The following is a 25,924-nucleotide window of genomic DNA, read 5'->3' on the forward strand; positions in this document are numbered from 1 at the left end:
GTTCTCCATGCAGGGCTCGCACTGTCTCATCTTACCCATGCGTCTCGGGAGAACAAGTCTGCCTGCCTGCCTGGGGGTCTCGGTGTTCATATCGGTGGCTGTCATACAGTGGCACTCAGGCCTGGGTGAATGAATGAATGGACGACCCACTTGACCTTGGGTTTGCACTGTGGCCATCTGTTTTCTCCATTTCCCTTTTCCAGTCACTCCCGTATTCAGTTATCAGGATCCTTAATTTGGACCATTGAGAATCAGTCACTTGACTGAATCACCCACAATTCGTAGCTAATTTTTAAAAGCATAGCAAGGCTGGGTTTCCCACTGAGGCAGGCATGGTAGTGTCGTGGTAGTCCAGGCTCTTGGCACCAGCATCCTGAACCACATCCGCCTCTGCGGTTCACTGACTGTGGGACACGCTGGGCAGGTCACTCGGCCTTCTGTGCCTCGCTGAGGAAGAGGTGGATACGAATGGCACCTGCCTCACCGGCTTGTTTGAGGATTAAATGAGTTGATAGATGGAAAGCAGTTAAAGTAGTGTCTGGCACTTGGCAAATGTTAACATTAAAATTAGTGCTTTTTTTTTTTAATAAGCAAAAAGTGACATCGTCTTGAGTTTGGGAAGGGATATGGGGAGATGCGCACACATGATTTGTGCCACCTCATTTAATATCTCCACCTATGAAGTGGGTACTGTGTTCATCTCCATGGGAGGAGACACGTTCCAAACGACAGATGAGTTCACACGGCTGCTGAGCAGTTGAGACGGTGTTGGAACTGAGATCACATTTAGCGCTCACGTTCCTCGCATCGCCTGTACTGCCTTCCTAGAGAACACAGTTTGCTGGAACTTTCTGATTAGGCTTGGAGGTCTTGTTTCTGAAATGTAAACCTTCTTTCTTTATTAGTTGAGGATACCAGAGCAGAGTTCAAGGAGGATTCGGTTGAGTTCAATTGAGTTAGAGTTTAAGATCTGGGATTCCACTTTTGCAAAAACAAGCAAATTCATGTAGGAAAAAAATAGAAGGAAGAAATGAAAGCCATGATAGCATTTTAGTTTTCTGATACTGTAAGAAGCAATGCTCTTGGTTACAAGTAATAGAAACCCAGTGCAGATTACAATTGAAGCCTTAGCTTGACAGCTTCCGGCCAGATAGCAGTCCTCAGGGAAGGGCTACCCCTTCCCTCACCTCCCTCAGCATCCCCATAACGTCTCCAGTGAGCCTGCCTTTAGCCACATGCCAGTCCCCAGAGCACCCTGTCCTGGGTGGGGTGGAGGGAGTGAGTTGCTGAGTGGCCTGGGTCATACGTGACTGGTGGTGGAAGCTCAGGCCAGGTGGTTGCCAGCCCCTGTCAGAGTCTCGTGGAGGAGGGAAGGGTATTTCTTTTTTTTTTGAGACGGAGTCTGGCTCTGTCGCCCAGGCTGGAGTGCAGTGGCCGGATCTCAGCTCACTGCAAGCTCCGCCTCCCGGGTTTACGCCATTCAGGAGGGAAGGGTATTTCTTAAAGAATGAGATACAAAACAAACCAAAACAAGTAGCACATGATCCAAGCACTTGTACATCTTATCTTATCCTAATTATTGGTAACCAACATGTACAAAAGCTGAGTGGCTTATTCAGATGGAAAAGGAAGTTGTGGCCAAGCTCCAGGCGACAACCAATGGCTCCACCCCCCCGGTGGAGAAACAGGCGGTAAGATTGGCGGGCTTTTGGCCGTCAGGATCAGGGGTCGCCACTGTAGAGTCTCTGCATCCTGACCAAGTGCCAGTAGCCAGTGAATCATTCTGAGAAAATGTACTAGGCATTGTGAAAAGTATTTAAAATCTGTGTCTTCCTAATAGATTTATTCAGCATTGGGTAGGGAGTGCAGGTGAAACAAGTCAGTTTCTCTGAAGGAAAAGAAGAAAGATAGATCATGAGGGAAAAGGAAAGGGAAGAATGCCATCTTACCCTTATTTTCTTTGACATTTAGGTCCTCTTGTAGCTTTGAGATCAGGGAAGCTCATTTGTCTAAGAAGCAGTCTCTACAAATGAGGAAAGTGAAATGAGATTACTTCTGTTTCAGCAGTTTTTATAGTAGGGTTTATCACTTGAGATTCAAAAGCCTTCGCTCTTTAAGTGAGAGTGAAAAAATGACTCTGTGGGTTAATTCCATTACCAAAGTCATGGGGAAATTCAGGTCCAGTGTCGTTCAGATTTTTCTGACCACACTCCCCATGGGGATACACATTACATTGAGACCCAGACACAGCTGCAAGTTCCAAGAAGTAATGTTTTATTCTCATCACGCCACAGTAAACTCTGGTTTCGTTTCGTTTCTGTTCTATTCTGTTCTTTTCTGTTCTGTTCTATTCTATTCTATTCTGTTCTATTATGTTCTGTTCTGTTCCATCCTACTTATAATCCATTGCGGTATTTTTTGTTTTCTAATGTCCTTTCCTGCTGATCCTGACCCTCTGAGGGGACTGGGAGGGGGTGAGGGATAGGGTGCAGGAGGGGGAGCAGCAGAGATGGGCCTGTCAGAGCCGATGCCTAGCGATGCTGCACCCCTGCAGCCTCCACGCCTCCACCCCTGCAGCCTCCACCCCGCACTTGTATTCATTCTTGCTTTCCCCAGCAATGCTACTCCCAGCGTTTCATGTGACCACATCTTTGTTCCTCACACACTGCCACTTTGTTTGCTGGCCCTGCCACACAGGCTTCACATCTTCGCTCTGGGGACTGATTGGGTGATGGCTCAATGGCCTTCACATTCCCAAAGGAAAAGACCCCGTTCAGGCCAGGGGAGAGGAGGGCTAGAATCAAAATTTACTGGGGGGAACCGGCTTCCCAGTAAACCAGAAAGCTGGGCCCAGGGAAGGCTGGGTGGCTTGATGGCCTCCTGAGGCTGGAGGAGATGGAAAGGAGTGGCTGAGACCAGGGAGGCTCGTTCAGGATCGGTGCCTGGCTCATCGCCTCTGTCCCTGCCTCTTGCTGTCCGCAGGTAAATTCTACTGTAAGCCACACTACTGCTATCGACTCTCTGGCTACGCACAAAGAAAGAGACCAGCGGTGGCTCCCCTGTCTGGAAAGGTAATGGTGACCATCCTGTAAGTGGGGGAGAAGCAGTGGGTGTTGCAGCAGTGTGGCTATGGGCCAGGGGCGGCCAACCTGCAAAGACCCCCCCTGTGGCCTTGCCTCTCCTGGGAGTGAGGAGGGCCTGAGACGCAGTGGCACCCCAGGTGGGGAGGGAAGCATCTTTCATGAATGATCTGAGGTTGCCTCGCTAAGGTGAAGGCTCCACCTGCCGCCTGAGTGGGACCCAGGAAATGATGCAGCTCTCCGTCTCAGCTGCGTAGACATCTGCCTTTGTCAACACACATCTTTCTGAGAGGACAGACACCCTGCCACTGGGGTGATGCCCACTCATGTTCCACATGATTAAAGCCTCCCCCAGAAGGGCAGAGTGGGAGAGGAGACTCTGTCCGGAGGATCCCTCTGCTCCTCGGTGACCCCACCCTCACTCACCACACCCAGAGGGCGCCCTGCCTACGGGGCGTTTCACTCATTCTGTGAGTTATTTGAGAACTTCCTCCTTTCTTATGCTCTTTTTAATGAGGGTGGCTTCTCCACCTCTCTTTGCTGAGGTGAACCCAGCAGTCTCTTCAGCATGGCTGCCACCTTGTCAGCACGCCTGCCTGTCAGTCCCCCTTGAGGGCTTCTGTTGCCCACAGAGGGACTTGCAGGAAGAGGTGCACCTGGGTGGATCTAGACTTTGACTTCCGGTGACTCAGGAGGCTGAGGTGGGAGGATTGCCTGAGCCCAGGAGGTTGGGGCTGCAGTGAGCTATGATGACGCCACTGCACTCCTGCCTGGGCGACAGCAAGGCCCTGTCTCTTAAAAATAAATAAATAAAATTTAAAACCAGCCTGTCAGATTGTCAGTGCCTCTGGGGCTTTGAGAATTTGAGTGCATCAGTCAGAGCCACTCTTGTTTTTCCATGAACTTTCCTAGGAGGCCAAAGGACCCCTGCAGGATGGCCCCACCACAGACGCCAACGGACGGGCCAGTGCCGTGGCCGGCTCGACTGAGAGAACCCCAGGTAGCCTCACTTCCTTGTTTGGCTGGGTGGCGCGTCACTCCCTCGGCCTCTGTGACAAGGCCAAGGGCATGAGCCAGCACCTCCAAAGCAACATTTCTTCATTCGGGCATCAAGTGGCCCAAAACCCTCTGGACTCCTTTTTCATGTGCCAGCTGCTTGCGTTCGGAGTCCCCTTTCTCTATGGCCTGTCGGAGGTGCTGGTGCAAATCGGAGGGGAGTTCCACTGGCAGGCTGTGGCCCAGTGAGGGGGCCATCCGGTGGGCGGCAGAGCCATGAAGTGCGATCCCTCAGCCCCGTCCAGCAGCATCACACATGAGGGCGGCCCTGGTCCTGTGTGGGTAGACAGGAGCTTGCAGGCACTCAGACACTGCTCCCGTTATCACTCCTGATGAGGCCAAGGCCACTCGGCCCCTCATGCAGTTTGCTTCCAAGCTCCTCTGATGGCCTGGAGCTGCGTTGATTAAGCCCCGTGGTCTGGCTTTGCGTTCACCTTCACTTAAGATTCTGCATCCTGTTCCGTGTCACTGTGTCTGGATGAGCTGTGGCTGCTCTCCTGTCTTCCCTGCACCATGATGGGGCATGCCCTGTCCTGACCCCATGGCCACTGGGCTTCTCATGAGGTCCCAGCCCTAACCTGTCCCACTTTCATGACCACTTCCTTGTGTTGGGAGGTGAACAAAACCATCTCTACCTCTAAAAACACATTTATTCTTGTCATAGCATGGCAGGACTTGCCGGGTTTGTGGGTACGAGGCCTGTTGGGAAGAATTATGTAGGTTTTTTCCTTAAAATGACCTCTCTCAGTTCCATGTAAAACTTGTCTGTGAGATGCGTCCGCAGCTCCGCAAACTGCTGGGTGTTCTGAATGTCCCACATGCAGCTCCAGGTGGTTCACAGCCCAGGGTCACTGGGGCAAGAGGGGGCCAGCAGGGCTGTGTTTCTGTCTGTCACACTTTCCTCTTGTTCAAAACACATATATCTCAAGCAGCTATGTACAAAACTGGTAAAAATTGAAGATGGTCAGCCAATGCCAGGAACCGTGAAGGAGTTGGTCATAGAATTCCTGTGGTGGGACAACAGAATTACCCATTTGGCCCTCACTGAGAGGTTCCAGAGATGCATCCTTTCCCTTCCCTAAGAGCTGCTTCATGTAGGCCTTGTGGTGCTCATTCTGGGAGAGGGAAAATGTGCCCAGAGGCTAGGCGGCACACCCTGGGAGCAGTGAACTGGAGGCCGGGACCCAGCAAACCCCAGCCAAGCCAGGTGAACTCAGCTTCTGCTACTGAACGTGTCCTTGTTATAATCTGAGCAAGTTGTTTAAGTGCCCTGCAGGTGGGACCAACATTTTAGAGCCATGTTTCAACCATTAATGACTTTTAAACCTTCTGCAGTCTTGAAGATCTTTATAATCTGTCTTAAGTACCAACAGGCCTTTGCAGCTGACACTCTCAGAGCATGGGCAGAATCACTGGTAGAGAAAAATAACCAAAGGGGTCTAGACAGAGACTTCGGCTTTATGCTATAGAATGTACATTCATTTGGGGAGAGCGCCACCTTGTTAGTCTGGGTCCTGTTTCAGCAGAGATGGATTTTCTGAGGAACCCGACTACTCAGTAGAACAACTCAAAAGAGATTGAACTGTCCATTTGGGTTTGGAGTACAGAACATTCTTTAAAAAGAATGAAACACAATGAAGTTTAGGTTATTCCTGAATGAAGCCAGGTTTGCTGACTTTCCCATCCTGGTTCAGGTTGCCATTCTTGCTGTCTAATTGAAAGTATAATGGGTTTCAGGTTTTTGGGAGTTCTAAAGAATTAAGGGTTCCATAGAGAAGAAGAATGTTCTACGTAGTGGGGAGACAGGGTGAGAGCTGGCAGTGTGGTTAAAGAACAAAACCTCCCAAGAAAGAGTCAGAGCCCCGAGGACGTCTCGGTCCACGTGGCTCTCGATCCTGAGCCAGAAAGTGACTTGGTATAGCACGGGAGTTCACAATGTGGTATTCCGAAGGAAACACAGTGTGGACCCATACAGTTAATGACAGGCACTGTCCCCCAGCTTAGGTGGCAAAGGTCAGTGAGCTCAGGGCTGAGGGGCTCACCCTCCGGCAGCTCAGAGTCCAGGGCACCTTGCCTCCCGGTGAGCTCCCTCTGCTGCTAGCCTCGCTAGGAAAGGAACAGGATTGTGGGTGCTATTTTATGGCTGGCATGAAATAGATACCTTTTTGTCCTTTGATAGAGATTTCCTTCTTTAAATATGAAACTGAAGCTTTGATGACTTAACTAGACTTCCTTTTGAAAAATTTCAGAAAAGCTCAGGTGTGGCCGGGCGCGGTGGCTCACGCCTGTAATCCCTGCACTTTGGGAGGCTGAGGCGGGTGGATCACGAGGTCAGGAGATTGAGACCATCCTGGCCAACATGGTGAAACCCCATCTCTACTAAAAATACAAAAAATCAGCTGGCGTGATGACATGCGCCTGTAGTCCCAGCTTTCAAGAGGCTGAGGCAGGAGAATCTCTTGAACCAGGAAGGCAGAGGTTGCAGTGAGCCGAGATCGCACCATTGCACTCCAGCCTGACGACAGAGCTAGACTCCATCTAAAAAAAGAAAAAAGAAAAGGGAAAGCTGAGGTATTTCAGGGCCCCAGAATGTATGTGGCAGAGACCAGTCATTAGTGCAGACCCATGGTAGCCGCCTCCACTGTGTGCTCGACCAGAAGAGGCCATGATGAAGGCGCTTGATTCTCTCGTGTGTAACTCAACCATCCTCCCTAGACCTGCGTCCCCAGGAGGCAGGGCTGGTAAAGCTATGACTGGGCAGTGTTTGACCCAGCTGTGCTTTTACTCTGTGCCTGCTCTTTATATCGTGGCATTTCACTCTTCTCCTTTATATTCTTTTTCTTTTTATGCCAAAATTCTTGCTATTGCCAAAACAAAAACAAAACAACACACCCGTACCCAATTAAACCCACAGTTCAAAGAACCCACTCTAGGTCGGCTTTAAAATGTTGTCTTTCTCTGGTAACCAAATCTGTACTTGCTGCCTAATTTAGTGTTTGGGGGCATTGTTTACAGTATTTTTGTTTGTAATGTGCTTTTAATACAGAAATTCTCTTTTTTGTTCTTAAATCTATAAATGCTCTGTTTCCAAGCTTATACTTACTACTACATATTAGTGGTCCTGGCACAGATTTTCTTACCCTGGCCTCGTACTATCCACCATGACTTTAGAAAAAGTTTAAACAACAATAGGCAGGGAAAGGAAATCCCCAAATGGGATTATTTCCCCCTGGGACATGAGAAGTTTAGTTGCAGGTTTCTTGAATTCGTTTTTGTCCAGAGGAATCTTCTTTTTGTCTGATATGGTCGATAACCAAAAATGAAGCAGGGCAGCCGAAGGCATAGCCGGAAGGGAATAGAAGAGCTTTTTCCGCCAAGTGCTCATCACCGGGTTCATTGGCAGTGCCGGCCAGAGATGGAAGGGGAGAAACACGTTAGTTTCCTCTCATCTTATGAAAAAGATGATCTGGAGTTAAAAAATGAAGGTCACAAGTGGCAGTTGCCTGACCCGTGTCCCCAGACACTCCTTTCCTGATAACCATGAGGTTCCATAGTTGAGATCCTGAATGGGCTGTTAGGACACGCAGGCCTTTCCCACAGCAGCGAGAAGGGCGGCCAGGCAGTAGAATTTCATTCAGCCCTGGGGTTCCCACCTGACAGAGGAAGTTAGGAAGTCTTACTGCTTCCCAAGTCCTCTTCCCTTCTAGGCATTTATGGAAAGCCTTTTAGTAGAGCAAGGGAATTCTGCAATCCAGCTTACCTCCCACCTGACCCCAAGAGCCACAGTTGACAGTGATGTGTGAGTGTTTATGTTTAGGTACACATTTATATGTATATAGATCTAATTGCACATAAATGGGTAGATATTTATTGCACCCTAAATTACAGTAATAATAATAATTGTGAAGCTGTTTCTAAAGCTTCTTGTTCTGGTTCTGAGAACCACGGGAGCCTCACACTGGGGAGCCGTACCCCAGGTCGGGGCTTTGAGGACACACAGCAGCCTAAGGGCAGCAGGCCTGTAGGGAAATGAGTGGGTGGGTATCTCAGAAAAGGAGCAGCACACACCCCAAGAAATGGCCCCAAGAGCAAACTAGGACAGCAGGGGGCTACCGCTGCCAGGGCACCATGGAGAGCCGGCCACCCACCTCATGTGTCTTCTGTCTGGCTTGCATGCTGGCTCCACTGAGTTAGCTGTGTGAGCTCACTCCTGTCTTTTGGTGGTTAGTGCATCTTCAACTCTTTTCTGCAGGACACTGGAAGATTCTTAGGCCGTCCCAAAAGGGGTTCCACCATAGCCTTGAAGGTCTGAGCAGGGCACCAAGGGGTTCACTTTTCTCCCGAGGCATTCAGCTTGGGGTGCATGCGGGAGGGGCGGACAGCCAGCCGGCTTCCCGGCGGCAGTACGAGAGCCCAACAGGAGAGGATTAGCTGTGCCAAGGAACACTCCGCTGCTGCCTGTCTACTGCCCGCCTTCTCTCAACCTTTATTTTTACCCATGTTTTTAACCTGTGCTCTTGTGAGTTCTTGGTGTGTTTCTTTGTGAGTTTTTATTTAATTGTGTAACTTTGTTTTTGCCGTTTACTGTGAAACCAAGGTGTCGTGCTTTTATTTATTTATTTTTTTTAACAAATGTTACATTCTTATTTAAGAGAATAAATTCCAAACAATCTTTGGGTTTCTGAGTTTTTCTTTTCCTTCCCTTTCTCTTGACCAGAGGGTGGGAAAGGGGGAAGCTCAGGCAGGTCTTGGGAGTGGGCTTGAGGCCGCTGTGGCTGAGGACTCCCACTCCGGGGGTCAGCAAGACAGCAAGGTGCAAAGTGGGGAAATAGGTTTTTATACCTGACATAGGTTCCCATTAACAAAGGACTCCTGTGTAGGGGCTGGAGTGGTGTGAAGTTTTGCTTTGCAGCAGCTGCAAGTGGAGAAAAGCAAGACAGATGCCACCTGTGCCCATGGGCCTTGGGTGCAGTCCCCCAGCAGGAGGGCCCGCTGGCTAGGCAGATGGAGGGGTGGAAATGCCACACAGAGCCTGGTCAACCATAGGGACATAGAGCTAGGCACCTTCTTCCTGCCTCCAACTGGCAGGGAGCTGGGGCCAGGGACGTGTCTGTCTTCTGCCTGGAGGCTCTGCCAGGCATGCCCACAGGCGCAGCAGCCTTGCTCCTGGTGAGGTTGAAAGTTCTTGCTCTTTCCTCCCAAGCTGATTTCTCTCTCATGCTGTCTTTGGTGTGACCTGGACACTGAGCTGGGATATCTGATTCTGTTTGCCCCTTCTCCAGCCTGGAGAGACTAGCCTGTATTAAAAGCAGACTATTCCCTTCTCACACATACCGCTGCTGGCTTTAGCAGCCATGGCACTGTTCCCACATTTTGCCACCTGCAGTGGGCACAGGCCTAGCCTCATGCTGAATTGACCCAGGAGAGGGCACTGTGCTATGGTGAGCCGAGCTCTCAGCCCCGAGTCTGCACCTGCCAGGCCCTAGGCACTTGGGTGTTCTCATATGCAAGAGCCCTCGCTGGCCTCCGTCCCCCCGGAGCAGCTCTCTTGGCTTCCCGATAGATCAGAGCAGCAGGGCCCTAGGGTCTGCTTGGCATTCTCGACAACCACAGTCCAGGTCAGGGAGGGCCTCACCTCCCAGTCGCTCACAGCTCTGCTGTGACACCGTCATTTTCCTCAGAGCCTTGCTGGTTCCAAGAGTCTGGGCGGTGTCTCCTGGCCTACTCATGGCCTTCCCTCCCTTTAGCCCCCCAGGTCCGTAGCCTCTTGCTTCCCTTTCTCTGAAATAAGTCAGTCGGTGCCTGCAGAAAGGAGAGAAGGAATTAGGGTGTGGGAGGCGCAATAAGTGACAATAAATTAAGAGTAATAAGGATGGATACATACATGTGCATAATTTTCAAATCTTAGCCCCTGGCTACTGCTGCTTTCCCATTCCCCAGCAAAAAAGTGGAGGGGATGTTTAGAGCAATGCACTGAAGCTTCTAGCAGGAAGGTGGGGATTGTGTGGAATCAGGAATGGGATTCCGTGCTGCCCATTGGGAACACCCTGGAAAATCCCCTTTGGATCTCAGTTTCCTTCTGAAACTTCTTGAAATCTGTTCTCTTTTCTCATAAATTCCTTGTCAGTTTCCCTAATTAACACACTGCCTAAGAGGGATGCCGTGGCACAGACATGGAAGGAGAGCAGGCTGTGAAAATGGGCCACTCTATTTTCATGCTAAAAAATAGGGCAGGATGATGCCGTATAGGACCCAGGTCCCACAAGTGCCCCCTGAGATAAAAACACCTGTGTGGGGCTCTGAAAGGCAGCAGCCAGGCAGAGATTTCAGGGCGAGCCTCTCCAAATTCCAGCCCCTTTCACAAAGCCCTGAAACCTCCTTGAGACTCAGAAGCCAGCCCTTGCAGCTCACTCGGCCAAGCTCCTCACAAGTGCCAGCAAGTAGATTAGTCATAATGAAACAAGGGGCGGCGAGGCCCATTGGCACTCCTGCCCAGGTCAGGTCATGGCACTGTGGTCTCCTCTCACCACCGCCCAGAATTCTCAGCACCCTGTTGGCTGCCAACACCTCTTTCTTTATAATTGCTCCTTGTCTCCTCACCGCTTACCTTGGCGGGAGGGGGTGGTAGGCTTGTGCACAGAAACACCTTTCATTGCCCGGGAGGGGACGCGGGCCTCCAGGCGGATGGGACTCTCCATCAATTACTTCCGGGTTCTACCAGCCACGTGAACACCAGCTCCCTTTTACTTCCTGTGGGCCAACTTCCACGTTGCTTTGCAAAAACAGTTTATGAACACTTTCTGAATATTTTGGGGGCACTTTAATGGGTCTCCAAGAAGGACAGTGGGCAAGAGGTTGAAACACTGCCAGCATCCTCACCCTAACTCAGACTAGCTAAGCCCAACCTTGTCACTGATGTGCTTGTCCTCCCGACAGTAAGAAGTGTGCCATGCACAGGCAGAATGTGCCCAAAACAGGAAGAAGGCACATGCCCCTCAGAAGGCCCTTGTTGGCATGAAAGGGGAGTTTTGGAACACCCTTCCACAGACAGGGAGTCTAGGGCCCCAGCTCCGCCTCGCTACAGACTCTTGGGGACATGCCGGGACAGCTACTAGAAAAATCCTTACAGAACTTCTCTTGGCCTCTTGTGTTTTCTTTACCTGTATTTCTTTCTGTACTTACCCAGTTCTTTGTGCTTCTACATTAATCACGTGAGACTGCCCAGGTGTGACTGTTAAGTGACTGATTTCCTTAATTCTGTGTTCTGTAAGACATCAGAGTTACTGCCACTTGATCACTCTTATTTCACAGACAGTGCAGCCTGATTTCTTTTAGGTCCATGCTTGGAACTGTTGGTCTTCAGTAATTGTTTTACATTGAGTAGTCCCTGTGCCCAGAAGAACCCAAAGCGTTTCAGTCCAGTGTCTCCTTCCTCGCTGGGATTCTGGAGCCTTCTGCAAGGTTGGATTGTCCCTGCCCCTGCATCTCAGTGTTACGCCGCCTCGGCCAGTGCCAATTCCCCAGGAAAGGAGAACCAGTGGAAGGGCACGGGCCCTGAGTTGTTCTGGTGACAGGCGCTCCTTAAGGTAGAGTTAATTCCTGAAGACCAACACCAGGCAAGGTCCCAAGGGCACCGGGATCAGGGCTTTCGTGGGTCTGGGTTTTCCTCAACAAAAACCTGGCAAATCCAGAGCCGTTTTCCTGGCAAAGGCCTAAATGAGTATGTTTTCATGCTGTTCTGATGTTTTTCCGAGGCTGATGAAGCCGGGAACACCGTATAGGAGAGCTCCAGAGAGGGGCGTAGCCCTGGCGTTTGGTCACCGCTCAGAGCTCAAACCTGAAAACCAAAAAGCAGGACGAGCCGACTCTCCTGCACCTGAGGGAGAAGAGCCAAGCCGCAGGGCCCTGTTCCCCAGTCTTGCTGGCACCAGGGTCTGGTTTCAGGGAAGACAGTTTTTTCACAGACCGGGGTGGGCAATGGTTTTGGGGTGAAACTCTTCCACCTCAGATTATCAGGCCTTAGGAGCATGCAGCGTGGGTCCCTCACATGCTCACTGCACAAGAGGTTCCCACTCCTGGGAGAATCTCGTGCCGCCGCTGATCTGACAGGAGGCGGAGCTCCGGCTGCTACGCTCACTAGCCAGCCACTCACCTCCTGCTGTGCGGCCTGGTTCCTGACAGGCCATGGGTCTATGACCCAGCCGGGGCCACGGCACAGGGGGTGGGGACTCCTGCCAGAGTAGTTTTCGTGGACAAAGTACAACCTGGTAACCAAGGAAGAGCTGGTATCAATTAACTGGATTACAGCGGCATATTTATTTATGGTTGCCCTCTTCCCCAGAACTAAGACTCTCAAAAGACCAGGTTACAGTGACACCAGCTATAAAATTTCTTTCCCACCAGTTTACTACCGAGAGACTAGGTCAGCAGGTTCTTTTAAAAGTAAACATTTTCTTCTCAAGTTTCATCTAATGTGAATTACTCTGAACCAGCTGCTGCCTGCCTTTTGGCCAGTTCAGCTTTCTTGGGGCATTGGCGTTGGTAGAGGTACAGGAACACTGGGGTGGAGGGTGCAGGGAAGGGGCTCTGGGATCTCAGAGAAACAGGAAGCACTGGGTGCTCAGTGAGGAGAGTGAAGGGCCGGGGAGGCAAGAGCCGGTCCACACTGGTTTGCTGTGTCGCCGAGAGCCAGCAGTCATCCTTCATGCTGCTGAAAACACCGTGCTTAGGGCTTGTCTGTGTTTGCAACCAAGAAAGCCCTCTTCTCTGCTGAAATACTTTCCCCAAATAAAAACGGACAGTAAAACTTGCAGTGCCTTCACTCCTGCTGTTTTCCCCACGGGTGACTGATGTTGGTCAGTTAGCCATGGGGGCCCTCGCCATCCTCACTCACAGAAGACGATGCTGGGAGACACAGTAGCAGCAGCAGCGGTAGCTAACATGTACCATGCGCTGTGCACAGGCCCTGAGCAGATGTTTCATGTAGCTGACCTTGGATCCTCACAGCAGCCGTAAGGGAGGCCCCGTGTTGCACATGGGGAAACAGGGACACAGGAGTTAGGCATGCTTGGCCAAGGCCATGTAACCAATAAACTCAGAGTTGGGTAGAGGCTGTGCAGAGGACACAGGAGCTGCCGTTGATCATTCCCTGCAGCCTGGGCTCGGCAGCATGGGCGAGAGGCAAGAGCTCTACGCATAGATGCCCTGGAGAAGCCAGTGGGTGTCCATTTCATTACTCCTGGAAAATACAGTCTCCCAATTTGTTTGACAACCATCCCAGCGTTGGGAATGTGCCTTTGGAAAGACGGCACATGAAGTAAAGGCAAAGGATTTCATCACTGAGGTGCAAGGGAGGAAGTCATCAACAGAAATGGAGGAGAATGCAGCCATCCGAATTGACTGTAAATAATATGAAATGGACCTTCTCTTCATTTTCTCTATATCATCCCTCGTTTTGGTCCTCTCAAATCAAGCCTGAAGTTTTGTTGTGAAGAGTAAGCCCTTCCTCCATCCGTCCACCCTGCCAGTGATGTGGAGGATGGGGGAACATGTTTGGGGGATGTTTTTTCTTCAAGTTCCAGGGTCACCGCTTCTAGCTTATCAGTCTGTTGGCTTTTCTTCTACCACCTCATTTTCTGATACGCTTCAAAGGCCTGAGTGATGGTGCAGCTGACCCGTTGTGTTACAGCTTCACAGCTGCCATTCACAGTCCTCTTACGACATTGCCTGCCCTGGGCCTGTGTGGGGTTTGGGATAGGGGAGAAAGGGATGATTTTGTACCTCTTTTTGTGCTGAATATGGACATTCTGATCTACTCAGGCTTGGGCCACTCTGTACTGAACTCATACGTAAAGGGACTGACTCTTCAGTCTTTGGGCTAAGTGTGCGTGGGAAGTCCTGGTTGCGCCTGCCAACTGCAATGTGGTTCAGCACAGAGAGGTTTTCAGGAAGCCTCCTGGGCACGCGCGGCGCGGCCTGGCCTGACTTGGGCAAGGCACGCTGTGGCAGGGGCCCTCAGAGCTCTCAGGTTGGAGGGTTCTGGAAAATGGGGAGAAAGAAGAGTTGAGAACACGGAGTAAAGGTAGATGTGTTTTTCCATGCCATGTTCTCCAGTGAGTTTTCTTCCTGGGTTTAGTGAGACATCCTGCTGTAATGTCCAAGTAGAACGTTCTGTCTGTCAGAGGCTTCTAGCATCCAGCCAGGAGAAGGTGAGTGAGAGGGCGAGAAGCCCATCAGGTTCATCTCTGGTCTCCTTTAATTCCTGCGGCCTCATGCACATGACACACATGGACGGAGGGGTAGGAGATGTGCAGGTGCCCTCCAGGGGCATTGCTGGGAGGAGCAGAGTCGCCTTCCGTCAGTGGAGTTGTGCCTTGAGACAAGGGAAAGTTCGGGCGGCTCATGCAGCTACTTGGGGTGCAGGTGCCCAGCGAGTGGCAGGGACCACGTTTGTCACAGCATGCACCTCTGTCGTGGATTTCCTCTCCGTGGAGAGCAAGCCCAGAGCTACCTGTTCACCAGGCAGTCCTCGGTTGGTCCTCTGTGTACTGCTGGTCAGGCATTGCACCTTGGCAGCCACGGTGAAGGGTCGTGAGCTCACCACTCTGAATGCAGCTGCTCAGATCAAGCCACAGTCCGAGTGTGCGGAGAATTGGTTGGTTGGCCTGTTTGGTGAGAGATTAGAAATGACTTGATCTAACTTGTAAGCCAGGGCTTCTCCAGCCCAGCACAGTGGACATCTTGGGCTGGATCCTCCTTTGCTGTGAGGGCTGTCCTGTGCCTCGTGGTGTGCTGGGTATATCCCTGGCCTCTCCCTGTCAGACATCAGTGGCACCCCCTCCCCAAGCTGTGTCAATAGAAAATGTCTCCAGGCATTGCCAGGTGACCCAGGGGAAGAATCACCGCAGTTGGGAACCATGGATCTAGACTACAGTTAGAAGAAAGGACATGACCTTGACATGCTGTCGGCCTCAGTTGTATTGTGGGAGAAGTGGGAGTGGGATAGAGGAGTCCATCAGGATAGAGGGCGGTGAGAATCAGAAAAGTGATCCAGAGTGGTGTTGCCAGCTCCCAGCCCAGGCCTCCAGACCTGTGTGTCAGCCCCCACAGAACCGTGAACACACTTCCCGGTGGCTGTGCTTCCTCACACATCGGGACCCCATACGAAGACTGCATGCTGTAGGACAGACGGTGCAGATCGTTTTAGAAGGCAGACCTACAAAATAAAAGCAGAGATCCTGTGTTGTTTCCTGTACCCCAGTGGATGGGCACACCCTTTGGTGGTGGCCCCAGCCTCGGAGAGTGGAGCTGGGTCTCAGTGGAACCAGCACAGATCTTCAAACGGAAGATGTTAGTTTGAGTTTCAGTTCTGCCACCTGTCCCGCTTGCCGTCGTCACCTCTGTGGGCCTCAGTTTCACCACGTGTAAAATTTTTAAATGAAGAAAAACGGTACCTGCTCCTCTGTCTGCTAAAGTTGTTGTGAAGAGCACATAAGATGTGTGAAACAAGTGTGAAACTTGTTTATTTAAAAGCATTACAAGAATATCAAATACGATTGTCATTGGCAGGGATTCCAGGAAATGCTGGCAGAATTGGAGTTAGGGTGAATTAGAGTCATTTCTACTGTCTGTTTACAGATCTCCCTCTCTGGCCTGTGCCTGCTGTGGGGTTAGGACAAGGTGGTCATTGAGATGTATCTTCAGCCAACAGAAATTGAGGGAAGCAGAAGAGGTGTGAGCTTGGCTGTCTCCAGGCTGCAGCAGAGTGGGCTGGGGGCGTTGACCTGCGTTGCGTGCCAGCTGTTTTGAAGCACTGTGAAATCTCTGTGGGCTGCTTGGCTAGATTTGGCATTGCTTTTCCCTCAGCCTGCGTGAATGGGATGTGAAGGCACCTCCTGATTCCATGACACCCTAGGGGCTCTTCACGATAGTAACAAAAGCACAAACAATCCTACACAGGATTTACATGAAGCTAAATACTCCTTTTTTTTTGAGACAGAGTCTCGCTCTGTCACCTAGGCTGGAGTGCAGTGGTGTGATCTCGGCTCACTGCAGCCTCCATCTCCCAGGTTCAAGCAATTCTCCTGCCCCAGCCTCCTGAGTAGACGGGATTACAGTCACATACCACCACGTCTGGCTAATTTTTGTATTTTTAGTAGAAACTGAGTTTCATCATGTCGGCTAGGCTGGTCTCAAACTCCTAACTTCAGGTGATCCTCCCGCCTCAGCCTCCCAAAGTGCTAGGATTACAGGCGTGAGCCATCAAGCCCGGCCTTCATTAAGCTAAATTTTCAACTCCTAACCTGAAAGTCGGAAATGTGAGTGGGAGCCAGGTAGCTTTCTCTTAGGCAGAGCAAGGGTTTATGCGTGGTCCCACGGCTTGTCTGGGGTTGCTGGTTAGACCCAGGAGCCTCGGTGTTACCCTGTGGCCCATTTGGCGGAGAGGAGGGCACCTGGTTTCCTCTTTCGGAATCAGTGCGTGATTGGGTGCTTTATGGGTGATGATAGACCTGCAGCTGCTTAGCTGCTGCTGATTCTGCAGAAAGGGTGCCCCGAGCCTGGGCTGTGCGCTCCTGCACCGTCAGCCTTTGTTCTTAGTGTCTGTCTTCTCGTTTAGAGCCTCTCCATCCCTAGACACTAATGATTCTCTTCCAGGCTAGCCTCAGTGATCCTCTGACAGGTGAAAACGGAAGTGTGACTGTGATCAATGTTTCTCTTCCAGGCTGGCCTCAGTGATCCTCTGACAGGTGAAAACGGAAGTGTGACTGTGATCAATGTTTCTCTTCCAGGCTGGCCTCCGTGGCCCTCTGACAGGTGAAAACGGAAGTGTGACTGTGATCAATGTTTCTCTTCCAGGCTGGCCTCCGTGGCCCTCTGATAGGTGAAAACAGAAGTGTGACTGTGATCAGTGTTTCTCTTCCAGGCTGGCCTCAGTGGCCCTCTGACAGGTGAAAATAGAAGTGGGACTCTGATAGATGTTTCATAGGGTAGCCTTGGACACTGCTGCAGGCAACTTTCGTTTCTTTCCAGAAATCCATCTGCAGCTAGCCAAGGGAGTATGTATATGTGATTTTACGTCTCTGAAAGAAAGGCATCTGAACCTATTTATGAGAGAGCCTTTTGTTGGAATGGAACATGGGTTTGTCTCTGTGGATCCTGCAATGGAGACTGAGCCTGCCTGAGGCTGTGCAGCTGCTCACTGGAGGGTCACATCAGAGCTGGCTTTGGAGGCATTCTGGACTGGGAGGGCCAGGGGCACTCTGCTCTGGAGAACGGGAGGGTTGGAATAGAGCCCAGAGTCTCGGGAAAAGCACATAAGCCTGGACTTGCTCGTGCTGATCCGTGTCCTCCTCTGCCCTTCCCCCGCCACATGTCAACACTGGGCCGGCCCCTTTCTAGTGAGCAAGCTGCTTCCCAGAACCAAACTCCTCTCTACCGTGAAGTCAAATGCTTGTGTCAGGACATCAAGCCATTCGAGGTAGTCTCTTTTCAGAACTCTGACGTCCTCTGTGCCATTGGCATCTTCACCAGAATTTCTCTTGAGTGCTATGAGAACTGTTGCTGTCTCAGTAGACTTGCCCTTTCCATGAGGTGGCAGCTCCCATTGGTTCTTGGGGCCCTGCGTAGCACCAAGCTACCTGATAGGCATGGTGAGTATAAACTCTCTGCGTTAAGATGAGGAAACCAAGGCCAGAGTGTGCTCAACATTACAGTGGAGCGAAGCTCAGACACAGGATTAGAATTCTTCAGCCTGACCACCTACTCAAAACACTTTATGGACTATCTACCCTGATGCACTGATGGCTTCAGGAACACAAAGATGATGAGAATAATCGCTCTCCCCAGCAGAGCCTCTGGTTTTGGATTCTGTTCAGACCTGAACAGAAGGGGAGGGGTATCCTAATAAAGATGCATGTAAAAGCCCTTCAAGGGTGCGAAGTGGAGCCAGAAGCAGGATCAGGTAACGACAGCAGAAGTAGGGGAGAAGCCATCCTTCCTGTCTTCACCTGCCCCTCAGGATTTGAGAGGTCAGCCCTGCAACTACTGACTTGACGGATTACTTGTTATTTAACTGTAGGGAACCTCCGGGTCATGAGCCACGTATTTGAACCAAAGAGTTAAAATATTTCAAACCTCAGTGCATAACCACTACCCTTTCTGAGATCTTACCCGGCTACATCCGGGTGGGCAGGTAAGGAAGATAGACAGCTAGAGCACAGCACTCGTGCAATTTAAGAGGAGACCCAGCTGAATTCCAGTGCTTTAGACATGTCCACAGCCTCCCAACACCAAGAAGCAGCCGTCAGGAAGGATGGCCTGGCCAGCTGATATGAATCAAGTCAAGGTTTACCTGTGAGATAGTATAACACACAAAACATGTTTTCAGGAGAGCTGCATGACACACTGGTGAGTTGTATGTTACTGGAGAATTGGGCGTATAGCTTAAAAGAAACCTCTTTGCCTTGACCAGATACACTGATGTGTGCCAGGATTTCCATCTGCCAAAAAGGCACCTTGGGAGATGATGTAATAATAACAGTAAAAATACCCTAACAGTAACAAACTAACTTGGCCAGGCACGGTGGCTCACGCCTGTAATCCCTGCACTTTGGGAGGCCGAGCCGGATGAATCACCTGAGGTCAGGAGATTGAGACCATCCTGACCAACATGGTGAAACCTCGTCTCTACTAAAAATGCAAAAATTATCTGGGCATGATGGCGTGCACCTGTAATCCCAGCTGCTCGGGTGGCTGAGGAAAGAGAATTGCTTGAACCTGGTAGGCGGAGGTTGCAGTGAGCCGAGATTGTACCACTGCACTCCAGCCTGGATGACAGGGTGAGACTCCCTCTCAAAAATATATATATTCCATTCTGGGCCAGGCACAGTGGCTGACACCATAATCCCAACACTTTGGGAAGCCAGGGGCAGGAGGATCACTTGAGGCCAGGAGTTTGAGACCAGCTTGGGCAACATAGCAAGACCCTGTTTCTTAAAAAAATTCAAAAATTAGGTGTGATGGCGCACACCTGTAGTCCGAGCTACTCAGGAGGCTGAGATGGGAGGACCACTTGAGCCCATGATTTCGAGGCTGCAATGAGCCATGACTGTGCCAGGGCACTCCAGCTGGGACAATAGAGTGAGACCCTGTGTCAAAAACAAACAAATGCCTGCATGATCGAGTGAAAGGACTGTTAGAGACTAGGGTTAGCCTTGGCTCTGGCTCATGTGAGTCTTTGGACATGTTATTCAACATCACTGACTCAGAACCCTCAGTGTAATCACAGGGACTTTGGGATCTTGTGACGTTCAAGGCCGCACGTGTAGCCTGCCCGTCATAGTGCCCGGCACAGGCAGTCGCCCAACAAACACTGCTGCTGCTCCCTCATCGCCCACTTCACAAGCAAGAAACACCGCATGTCATGTGATCTTGGAGAACTCTTGTGAACACACACTCCCTGCCAGTAGGAAGCCACTGAAGTTGTTTGTTGGAGGCAGCGTGTGAGGACAGAAACCAGCCTGCCATAGCAGTGGCTTAGAAACTTGCTTTCCACACGCAGCTCTGGGGCTTGCCCTCCTGGAATGAGAACATAGCTGTCAACGGTACAAAAATACGAGTCCCATCAAGCAACCTGCTAAGGCAAGTGACTGGGGCAGCAGAGGAGAAAAGCCCAAGTTGGCGGCGGCAGGTGTCTGAGAATGAGCGCAGGAAGACCTTTTGTACGCTGCAGGTCTCTTTAACATGAGCGCAGGAAGACCTTTTGTACGCTGCAGGTCTCTTTAACATGAGCGCAGGAAGACCTTTTGTACGCTGCAGGTCTCTTTAACAAACCCTCTGAATCTTTCCTCCCCGGGGGTGACTTCTCCTAAAAACAGGCTAGTGCCCTTCTCTTGCAGATACCAGATGACATGCAGCTTGACCGGAGGAACGGTGAAGTCCCCGAGGCAGGTAGTGACCCATCCCACTACTTAGGTTTCTAAGTCAGGATGGCACCCATGTTGCCAGTAGGATCTCCTGCGAGAACTTTAGCTCAAAGCAAGATAGGAACGAACCAGTATCCGAGCTGATTCTTCACTGTATTTTGACCAACCCAGATCAAGGCAGTGGGGTCCTTCTCAGCTTTGTACATTCCATAGGCCTGGCCCTACACAGGAAAATGTCTGGGCAGACATGGTTCCGGACGTTTCAGAGCAGCCACGCTTCACGTGGTTTCATCCTGTTTCCCAGTGTGTGAGGACATGTGGGGGAATGTAGGGACTGTGTTGTTTACAACTTGAATGGGGTCAAACAGATGGAGGCATGGGTCCCCCTTACAGCCCTGTCCACGATCTGGGCTCTGTGCGAAGAGGGTGTCCCGATTTCACAGGGTGATTTTGTGAGTTTCTGAGAGCGGTGGATCAGGCAGCACAAACGTCACTGTGACCAATTTTGCTGTGGACTTAGACCCATGCTGCCAGCCTGGTCGTCTCTTCAGGTTTCTCTTCCTTACATCTCCCCTGAGACTTTGCAGTTCAGAATGGGTTCATGGCTTGGTGCTTCCTTTAGTTCAAGAAGATCGGGGCAGGGAAGGCTTTAGGTGGACATATGGGGAAGGCAGCTGAAATCACGTTAGCTGGGCTGGGCGTGGTGGCTCATGCCTATAATCTCAGCTACTTGGGAGGCCGAGCTGGGAGGATTGTTTGAGACAAGGAGTTCAAGACCAGCCTGGGCAACATATTGAGACCCTGTTCCTACAAAAACATAAATAAGAGAAATAACCAAGATGAAATGATGTTAGTCGATCTTTCTTCAAAGTCACAGCAAAAATACTCAGTACCCCCTAGTAAAAGCAGCAGGAGTGACAGGGACTAGCTTAAGGAGAATCTCTGAATTTTAAAATGGCAGGAGCATACTTCTCAAATGGACGAGTCATTTCAAATCACAGCGCCATTCTTGCCGGAAGGTGACCACAGTCGGCCCCTTTAATCTCCCTGGGGTCATCAGCCTCTCTTAGCAGATGGGTGACACCTATGCACTGTCCAAATGTGGGCCGCCCCAGGGCACAGATCTTGTCTGCTGTGTCACTGGCGTGCCTGAGCACCTGCAGGGTGTCTGGCTGGAAGCAGGCGGTCAGGAAACATTTGTTGAATCAGTGATGGGATGAATGAACCCCTGCAGCCATCCTACTTACAGACATGGGAAACAGGACGGGAATCAGTCTGTACACAGCACCTTTCCCTCAGTCCTTGTCAGACTCGGATTCCATTCAAACTTTCCCAAGCTTGTAAAGAAGGAAAGGAAAAAGGAATGGGAAGACAGGCCAGAAAAAGGCAGAAAAGGCCCTTGACATCCTGATTTCCTATGTGACACCCTTCTCGGTGGCCCAGAGCCTTGAAGTGCCCTCAGCAGCTGCCCTGCCGAGTACGGGGGCTTTGCCACCACTGCAGAGGGGAGGAAGAGGAGCTGCCTGCTGAGGCCCTGGGCAGACCCCGCCTCTTAGTATCCTCTGCACCCGCCTATGCCTCTCCAGGAGTCAGGTGGAAGCAAATAAAGCCCCCTGCCAGCTCTTGCCCGTCAGCCAAGAGCAGGTTGTCCTGTTAGGAGAAACGTTTCTTCCAGAATGATGTATGGAGCTCATGCAGGCAGTGATATTCCAAAACAGAACCTGAGGTGAGGCCCAGAGCCTTCTTCCTATTTAGGATGTGGCCCAGATCCTGGGAGCTGTTTCCTTGTGGTGTGTGTGGGGCTGTAATTGGCCTCCCAGTGACCTGAGAGCTGCCTGCCCTGACCCAGTGAAGACTTGGCCTTGGAAATGATTGCGGATCTCTCATTCCGCATTGAGCTGGAAAGTCTGGAAAGTCGCTGTTGGGTTGTTGTTGCACTAAGGCATGTGAAGTAGAGGGCTGGGGGTGGGGCCCGCTAGCCGGACAGGCAGGGTGGACTTCAGCTTTGCAATCCAGCACCTTGCAAAGCGCTTCTTTACATCCGCACTCCTGCTGTCTCCTGGGCTCTGCTGTTAGTTGAGGAGGGAGGAGGTCACAGGGCTGTCTTCGCTGCCCAGGCCCCCACTGTTACTGCTTTCACTGTCTTAGTTTCTCATCACCATCTGATTCATCTGACAGACAGCCCCTTCCTCAGGACAGAGAATCCGGGATGCTGATTATTTTGATTTGTTTGTGTGTGTGGTTTTTTTTTTTTTTTTTAATTTCGCATGGCACTTTGAGGTGAAGGGCTGGGAATGTGGAGCATATTTTGGCAGTTGGTGAGTTTGGGGTCCTTGCCCGGTGTCCTCTGAGTACCACCTTCCCTTTGGCCTGCCAGTGTGCCTCCGTGTCCCTGTCTCGCCATAGGGTGAGCTGGAGCTCTGTGTGGACCTGCTCAGTGGCCTGGTGGGTCTGGCACAGGAGAGGCAACTGGCCTCCCACCTCCCCTCTTCCGCCGTCCCCTGTGCAGCGTTTCTGCAGGCTTTCTCCGGGGACTGGCGTGTGAAGGACCTGCACGGTCCCCAGAGCTTCTGGTTTCTTTTTTGTTGGTTGTAGCCAAGCCCCAGATTAAATCAGCGTTTCCCCTTCCAGAGCCCCGGCCCTGGGCTTGGACTGCCACGTTCCGTTGCCTGACAAGCCATTAGTCTGCGGGGTTTGCAGGATCTCCAGGGCAGTAACAGTGGGAAGACTGAGTGCCTGTCATTCCAGATGCCAGATTCTCGCTCCCAGAAGCCTGCGTGAAGTGCTGTGTCCCTCACCTGGAAAATTACAGCGGGGAGGAGACAGTGGTGAAGATGCCCAAAGGGGAAGGCTAGGGCTGTTGTAAGTCTGGGGACAGCATGGTGATCTCCTGAGTGATGCCTTTCCTCCTCACGTTCAGATCTTGGCTCCCGGGCTCGCTAGCTCGGTGAACTTCAGTTACTTCATTTGCAAATGATAGTGCCTCACAGAATGTGTTTATTTTGCAGCCGGCTAACTCCGTATGCCTCCGGAACACTTTTCTTGACTCTACCAGGTGTGCTCACTCACCCTCTCTGTGTTCTCCCATGGGACCACGTGCATACTCGCTCATGGTACTTGACACGTTGGACTGAAATGATTTCTACAGGACCCTCTCCCAGGAGCTAGCCTGCAGCTCTTTTAGAGTAGAGAGTGTTTTAACCTGCTTTGTTTTCCATGGTCCTAGTAGCATTCTTGCCAGACAGTATGAGTTACCCACGTCAAACAGACACCTCTTGGATGTTTTCCTTCCTGAGTGTTTGTTCACTCTACTGTAAAATCACTTCCATCCGAATTGATGGCTGTTAGTTGTTTGTTTCCCTGAAGTGATGGTTCTTATCCTGTTTTTCTTCTCCCATCTGAAAGAAATATCCCTTTTTATTCCATGTTTATGGAATTCCCAGAAAGCTGATTCTTGGGTAGTTGCTTGACTTGATCTCCCTTTCTCATCTGCTTTCCATTGAGTGACAGTTGTCAAAAATAAATGATGGAAAGAATCGAATGGCGCCGCAGTCAGGGTGTCCTCAGGCCTCTCCCCTTCATGATGGGGAGGCTGTGGATTTTGACGAGGAGAAGGAAGGATGGGAAGACTGGTATTTGGGAATGAGGAGCTGGTACAGTTAGGGCCTTTGCTCTCCCAGGGCCTGGGAGGGCAGGTCTGGAGAAACTTGAGGCCGGATGTATCAGGGTTGCCCTCTGCCTCTTTTCTGCCATTACCTGTAGTGCTCATTTCCTCATCTTCCAGATGCCCTAGCCCAGCATCATAGCATATTCTTTTTGTGCCCTGAGCTCAGTGTTGGAGAATGGAGCAGTGATGTTTAGAAAAGACCCCCACCAAGGAGCCAAAGGCTAAAACAGGTGGGCACGTGTACAGGGCACCAGTGAACCCAAGTATTCGTGTTTTGCCCCTTCATCACACCATCACCTGAATCTGTATATAAATATGCCACTGGATCTTGCTTTTCTAGTAAAGATTCTCTAGTAAATTTGAAAGATGCTATTTGATGGAGGATGCCAGTAATTCCAACAGATGTGCCAAGACCTTATCCTGTGACTACCGGGGTTCATTAAAAAGCTCTTTCTGAGGCCGCCACAAAGACGTTCAAACACTACACACAACAGAAGTGCAGGCCTTCAGAAAACACTTCACACACAATCTGTCACAAAAATTGCTAAATCACCCGCCGCTTTCCTTTAGCTGTTTTTTTCCTGATGGACCACCTGTCTCTCAACACTGGCTTGTATGATGTGGCATGCCAAAACCCAGCGTTGTCTCCTAGAGCTTAGAATGTTGTAGGAATCGGTAACCTGCCCAGCCAAGATGCCAGGCCAGTCATGACCTGCTCCCTCCAGCACCTCTGCCCCTTCTCTGCCTCCTTAAAGGTCTGGTAACACGGCCAGGCATGGTGGCTCACGCCTGTAATCCCAGCACTTTGGGAAGCCAAGGCGGGCAGATGGCGAGGTCAGGAGATTGAGACCATCCTGGCTAACACGGTGAAACCCCATGTCTACTAAAAATACAAAAAATTAGCTGGGCACAGTGGCTCACGCCTGTAATCCAGTACTTTGGGAGGCTGAGGTGGGTGGATCACGAGGTCAGGAGATAGAGACCATCCTGGCTAACACAGTGAAACCCCGTCTCTACTAAAACTATAAAAAATTAGGCCGGGAGTGGTGGCTCACGCCTGTAATCCAGTACTTTGGGAGGCCGAGGTGGGTGAATCACGAGGTTGGGAGATAGAGACCATCCTGGCTAACACAGTGAAACCCCGTCTCTACTAAAAAACAAAAGATTAGGCCGGGCACAGTGGCTCATGCCTGTAATCCCAGCACTTTGGGAGGCCAAGGCAGGCAGATCACGAGGTCAGGAGATCGAGACCGTCTTGGCTAATACAGATCGAGACCATCTTGGCACCATCTCGGCTCACTACAAGCCCCGCCTCCCGGGTTCACGCCATTCTCCTGCCTCAACCTCCCGAGTAGCTGGAACTACAGGCGCCCGCCACCACGCCTGGCTAATTTTTTGTATTTTTAGTAGAGACGGGGTCTCACCGTTTTAGCCAGGATGGCCTTGATCTCCTGACCTTGTGATCCGCCTGCCTCGGCCTCCCAAAGTGCTGGGGCTTCAGGCGCCCGCCACCAGGCCTAGCTCATTTTTTGTATTTTTTAGTAGAGACGGAGTTTCACTCTGTTAGCTAGGATGGTTTCAGTCTCCTAACCTTGTGATCCGTCCATCTTAGCCTCCCAAAGTACTGGGATTGCAGGCGTGAGCCACTGTGCCCGGCCAGAGTGATGGGATTTTAAAATCAACTGGTGTGACCCCCATGCACACAAAGGACTCAGGCCGAGGTCGCCAATGATGCTGAAACCACAGGGTGAAAGGACGCAGCCAGGGCACCCCGTGGCTTCCGGGCATCACCCACAGAGGACAGATGGGGAAGTGTGCCTGTGCGTTGGAGAGAGGCCTGGGCGCCACCTCCGTGAGCAGTCAGGCCTGGTGTCCTTCCTCTGAGCAGTGATGCTGCAGTAGGGGCAGCATCACCCACGTGGCCTTATAAAACAGAAAGTGCCTTATCTAACCGTGAGGAGACAGATCCGCAGTGTGAGACGTTCTGCAGGCAGCTGGCCGGGCCCCCTCAGTGGCGGGGCACGTACCTGGTGGGGACTTGGATCCCGGGGCAGGCCGTCGGGGGGCGTGAACCTGGTGGGTGCCTGGATCCCTGGGGCAGGCCGTGGGGGGGACGTGAACCTGGTGGGGGCCTGGATCCCTGGGGCAGGCCGTGGGGGGACGTGAACCTGGTGGGTGCCTGGATCCCTGGGGCAGGC

General features: G+C 51.3%; 1 protein-coding gene across 1 annotated transcript in view; it reads left to right on the plus strand.

Annotated features, from left to right (window-relative positions):
* MICAL3 (microtubule associated monooxygenase, calponin and LIM domain containing 3) overlaps positions 1 to 25,924 on the plus strand; it is a 214,179-nt gene that overhangs the window by 133,836 nt on the left and 54,419 nt on the right. The window contains exons 18-19 of the mRNA XM_011945646.1: positions 2,983 to 3,071; positions 3,993 to 4,080. Of these exons, the coding sequence (XP_011801036.1) occupies positions 2,983 to 3,071; positions 3,993 to 4,080 (177 nt within the window). The remainder of the gene's footprint in view (positions 1 to 2,982; positions 3,072 to 3,992; positions 4,081 to 25,924) is intronic.

The sequence above is a fragment of the Colobus angolensis genome, unplaced genomic scaffold (genome assembly GCF_000951035.1).
Source record: "Colobus angolensis palliatus isolate OR3802 unplaced genomic scaffold, Cang.pa_1.0 Scaffold242, whole genome shotgun sequence".
NCBI classification, from domain to species: Eukaryota; Metazoa; Chordata; class Mammalia; order Primates; family Cercopithecidae; genus Colobus; species Colobus angolensis.